The sequence below is a fragment of the Primulina huaijiensis genome, chromosome 5 (assembly GCF_012295235.1).
Source record: "Primulina huaijiensis isolate GDHJ02 chromosome 5, ASM1229523v2, whole genome shotgun sequence".
Lineage (NCBI taxonomy): Eukaryota > Viridiplantae > Streptophyta > Magnoliopsida > Lamiales > Gesneriaceae > Primulina > Primulina huaijiensis.
Window position 1 is genome coordinate 1,362,769 of NC_133310.1, and position 5,420 is coordinate 1,368,188.

Here is a 5,420-nt window from a genome sequence, read left to right on the forward strand (position 1 = left end):
AAATATTCTGAGAAAAACGTTAGGGGAAAAGAAGTTTGGTGTAATCCAAAGCCCATTATTGGCTAACGGTTGAGCAATGGCCAAAGCAGACTCTTACTTTCCAGTTAAAAACAAAGGATGGAGACAAATTTTGGAATCCGAAGAGGTAATTCTCTAAGCCTTTATTGAGTACCATTGAGCCCCAGTCCCATATGTTTTTTTAAAACTCTGATCTTATGGATGAAAACCGAACCCGAAAACCCTATTTGGTCCGTGAAAGCTCATACGAAACCGGCCCTGATTATAACCGTAAGTGTTTTTCGTATAACCGAATGATATATAGTATCATGTCAGAACATCAGTATCTCTAAAAATGTGTGACATTCGATATTATCATGTATAGACTGCAATTTATATTGAAAAGAATTGTAGTTGGGGGACCTTGGAGTGGTTGATAGCATTCATGTTGTAACCACTATATGGGCATTGAGTTCTTGATTAAGGCTAATAGTTTGGACCACTTCCATAGTCATGCACTGATACTAATCTATCTTTTTCGAGTCAAGGACCACTTAATATAATGTCAAAACCATTGTATTAATGACATATGCCATGTGCTTCAGCAAGGCCAATGCCATAAACCATTTTTGTCATCAAATTATATGAACATTCCTTCTATTATAAGCAATGACGGACTCGAAAATTCCGGGGAAATGGTATGAAAATTGAAAGTTTTTACTCTTGAGGGTGGTAAACTTTAAAATCCCTTCTGTTTCAGATTCCTTAATGTATATACGTGTACATTTATTATGTGCTCGGAATTAATCTAAATATGCTTTTTGGTCGGCTTTTGTTGGGTTCATTTGACTATAAATGGGCATGCATGCACTGAACTTTCCAAAAATGCTAAAATCTGTGTGGGGAAATTCACTATTTTATGACATGCAAGGGTATCATGTTTGAGTAGATAGGTTGGTTAACAGTATCTTGACAACTGCCGTTTTCTCTTCAACCAATATTTATATAGTACTATATGACTCAGACAATTGCATTCGTGCAAGCTCTCTTCAAATTCGTGTTAACATCTGCCATGTGGGATTAAGATTGATTTTGATGCTAAAATCTGTTGGTTCGTCCTTTAGGTAGCAGTAATAGTTAATATTGTTGTTTGAGGATTCAAATATGTGAGGAAAACAAAAATAATGGCTTGTAGAGGCAAGTGTTGAACACTTTTTCCTTAAAAAGAATTTGCCTTCACAATGTGCTACAGTTGGTGGCAATCTTCTCCCAAGATACAACTACAACACTTGAATAATGAGCACTCAAATATTCAAGTGCTATCACAAGGAAATGAAGAAACTCTCTCTTGTTGAAGAAGGAAGAAGAAGAAGCAAAATGATGTATGTGTTTGTATTTTTATTTTGATTTTGAATAATCACGTGTTTAATGATTTTCATGTGAAAAGACATGATCTTTCATTCATATGGTGTCCCTTGACCATTGTAACTGACCACAATCATCAAACAATGCCAAGGAATTGAAAAAACATCAGAAAAACCCGAAGGAACACGAAAAAACGTGAAGGGGCGCGTCCAGGCGCCCCTGTGCGCGCGCTGCCGAGCGCTCTCGTCAGCGTCTGCCGAGCCGGCTTGGCAGCTCCTGCCAAGAGCGCTCGACAGCGCCTGCCGAGAGCTTCTCGGCAGGTGCGCGCGCATGCCAGCACCTGCGCGTTTAATTTTTTTTTTCTTTTTCGTCCCTTACATGTTCCGACTACTCGTTTGAGTTTCTTTCAACTTTTGATGAACTCGTTTCGAGTTTAATTAAGAACCACCGAACTTAATATTCGTTCATTAAGCTTCGTTTTTCTTTTCGAATTTTTCCAATCAAACACATTGATTAATTTGCTTAATTTTCATTCATTAAGCATCAAAATTTTCCAACAAATATACACTCGGAGTAGACGTTCAGGGTCAAGTCGATCACGAGTCCTTGACTTACAGAATAAATTTGTCTTCTCGAAAATTGAATGAGTTCGAACAAGCCGATACTCTTATTATCCTCCTAATATTATACCACTGTGGCATATCCATAGAGGCTTAATACTAATGTAGATCTTGTGCAGTGCTCGTCCTCGCCCCGATTTGTGGAAAGATTATACCTAAGATATTTTTGCTCAAACAAAAAAGATGATCACCGTATTCAACGTTGGACCTGTTGGTTCCACCTTTGAACCAACAATAAAGCTTTCACTGAGACAATATTTTAGGTTTAATCTTTTTTTGGTAAGAATCCAGCTCTTAATTTGAAGGTGGGATTAGAAAAAAAGATGAAAAAAAGAGTAAAAAGGAGAAAAGGCTGGTTTTAGTTTTGTGCTGTTTCATTCTTGTTTCGCCATTCAAAAAATAGGCTAGAGTGGATATAATTTCCATGGTCATGGCTTTCTATGCGTTGCCTTTAATTCCTGCTCCTTTTTATCTTTTCAGAAAAAGCAGACTAAAAGAGTAGAGCCTACCTACATGACTAAATATTAAAGCCCTGATATAGCGTGTCTATATATATANCCATCCCCAGAATTGTTCCGACTCTTCTTCCTCCACTTGTTCTTCTGATTTATCTGGGGAGGGGAGAGTGAGGGGTGAGTATTTTGGGAAATACTCAGCAAGTGGGGGCCGTTCGAGTACAATATATCAACATGCAAATTTCGAAACACATCATTTTCATAACATCATTTATATCACATGCATAACATTTACCAGACACTGAGATTCCTCAACTTTCTATGGTTTACTGATATCAGTCCCTAATTTTTATTCCTCTAAGGGGGCGAGGCCGAATCGGTTATATCCCCACCGTATGAGGGTCATGTCATGGTTGAGATTCCCTCTCATATCTAGTCGAATCCTCACAGTGTCCAAAACCACATGACAACTAACACAAGAATGGAGTAGAAGAAGAAGGTGTACTCGACCGTATTTTTTTTTTAACAAAACGAAAATACATGCACCGAAAATTCAATGATTTAAAACAAGCCCACTTACCTGATCTTTGATGAGAAAAACGTGAATAGAGGGGAATCCTGCACTGGAATTTCGAACCCTAGCTTTGGGTTTGGACTGCAGCAGCGCTTCGCTTCTTCGCACACGGAGAGAACAAGCTCTCAAAAATCCTAAGAAAACTAGGAGATAAACTCGAAAATTTGGAGTAGAAAATGGTGTGAATTTTCGAGTTATAGGCCCTCCTATTTATAGGGGTTGGCTGCTATCTCAATCGAGTTTATCCGCGCGTTTGAATTTGAATCAAATCTTCATCTAGAATCGTGATCTAATCTAAATCTTTATCCAGGTATATCAAATCTTATATCTATATCCGGTATATTTCTGCATATCTCAAATTCCGAAAAAAAATATACACGATATTAATTAAATTCTTGAGTTCCAATTAATGCTCAAGATAAAATTATCCATTCCATTTCAGAAATCTTGCAAATCTTGGTACAAAATATTATCATGATAAAATCTAAAATCCTGGATTTTACATGTGCATGATTAAATTTTGAGTGGAAAATTGGACATTGTACACTCGTAATTAGATATTTAACTATTAAAAGATGCATACGTGATACATATATTATTATTTTTAATTTAATCAAATAACACTAAATAATTAACACGAAATTCTTTTCAAAACGTTCGTTAAAGAATTTCAAATTCATTGGATTCAAAAGCGTCCAAACAAGTACTTATTTTAGTCCAAATATACTCTTGAAAGAATAAAAAGTTTACATTTTACAAAAACTCGGCACAAATTTCACCGGTTCGATTTCATGGACACGTGTCAATGGATGGATGGATGAGCACTCATCGGGAGAAAATCGATCGTTACTATCAACGGAGTATTCAAGAAAGAATCCAATCTGAACCGATCCAACTTTGTACTCTTCAGAACCATCTACGTCGTCATCATCATCACCTCCTCATTCATGCTCTCTACCAGAGAAAGCCCTGCAAATACTAGATAATTTTCTCTTCTCCCTGCGCATCATTCTCGTACTTGCAGAATCGAGCAATTGCAGGTTTACTTGCTCGAGTTTGCACTTAATTGTTGAAATAAGGTTTGTGAATTGTGATCGGCATATTCTTACGAAATTTTTAGTCTATTCGAGGGAATGTGAGGGACTGAGTGATGTGATGGTAATGGAGAAGGCGGCGGAGACGGTGGGGAAGAAGAGGAAATTGAGGTTAGAAGAACTGGAGGAGCTACCAGCGTCACCCTCATTTCAACTTAAAACGCGGCGTTTGGCTGATGCGATGCCGGTGAATCTTCCTAGTTCGACGTGCGAGAGCGCTGGTTCTTATGGTGCTTTGGGGTCTTCCTGCTCGAGCAACGGATCGAGTGATCTGGCGAAGGTGAGAGCTGGAAGAACTAAATGAAATCTCGCAGCAATTCGATTTGATCAGATAATTCTACTTCAAAATCTGTTTGGGTTTTTAAAAAAAATTTGCATTCCGTTTTTCAGGTACAGGAGGAGAAGGATGGAGTGACTGTGGATCAATTTTTAGTGACCGCAAATGGCGTTACGTCAGATCGGAGAGAGAGGTAAAAAATTCAAAATAATAAAGATAAGCGTAATGATTTTTCTCAACTCGTCTCTTAATTTCAAAATTCAAATTATTTGACAAGGAGAATTATGCACTTTAGAAGTTCAAATTTCTCCCGAATTAATTTCTCACTTCCTCGCGATGAACGCTAATAATACTCGGATACATGAATTTTTCAGGAGCGAAACCTCGTACGAGATTCAAGTGGAGTCGATGGCCATGCCAAACGAATCGACCGATCCTCGCCGCCTTTTCACGTGTGGGGAAATGCCATCCTATGATGATCTCGAAGAATTCTTCTCCTCCGCTGAGAAGAATCTACAGAAACAATTCATTGACAAGTAAGCAATTAAACATCCGATCCCTGCCAACCCCCCTCTCGCTCGCAAGGTGAATCATGATCTCACTCGACCATACAAATTTTCAAACAGGTATAACTACGATGTAGTGAAGGACGAGCCATTGGAGGGTCGCTTCGAGTGGGTTCAAATCAAAGAAATTCAGCCATGACGAAGAAGAAAGCTAACCTCCAGCACACCCGAAAGGTAGTGAGTACTGTTTCCACTAAATTAATTTCTTTCTCGTTTCTTCTAGTTTAGTTTCTGCGTGTATATTCTGAAACTATCATATCTGTAGAGAAGAAGAAGCAGAAGTAAATTAAATACAATTCCCCTTTGGACAAAAGCTTCAATATTATCTAATTTTACTTTTTGTGTATCCGGGCTGAGTTCTTTTCACTGCAATTCTCTGATGTTGTACCTTTAAAAATCCCACTCGTACTTCTTACCAGTAATTGTAATTCCAGTTAAGCCACTGTTTTCATTTATGTACGCCTTTATATAT

At 38.0% G+C, this 5,420-nt stretch overlaps 1 protein-coding gene across 1 annotated transcript; it reads left to right on the plus strand.

Moving 5' to 3' along the window:
• Positions 1 to 3,820: 3,820 nt before the first annotated feature.
• LOC140977502 (cyclin-dependent kinase inhibitor 6-like) lies at positions 3,821 to 5,296 on the plus strand. Its single transcript, XM_073442244.1, has 4 exons — positions 3,821 to 4,385; positions 4,496 to 4,575; positions 4,757 to 4,918; positions 5,009 to 5,296. The coding sequence occupies exons 1-4, from the start codon at positions 4,167 to 4,169 to the stop codon at positions 5,085 to 5,087; spliced, it is 540 nt and encodes a 179-aa protein (XP_073298345.1). The 5' UTR covers positions 3,821 to 4,166; the 3' UTR covers positions 5,088 to 5,296.
• Positions 5,297 to 5,420: the final 124 nt, after the last annotated feature.

Excerpts from the sequence above, each read along its gene's own strand:
- LOC140977502 (XM_073442244.1), top strand. The coding sequence starts at position 4,167 with ATGGTAATGGAGAAGGCGGCGGAGACGGTGGGGAAGAAGAGGAAATTG. Across the intron at positions 4,576-4,756 it reads ACGTCAGATCGGAGAGAGAG|GAGCGAAACCTCGTACGAGA; the intron begins GTAAAAAATTCA and ends TGAATTTTTCAG. Across the intron at positions 4,919-5,008 it reads CAGAAACAATTCATTGACAA|GTATAACTACGATGTAGTGA; the intron begins GTAAGCAATTAA and ends ATTTTCAAACAG.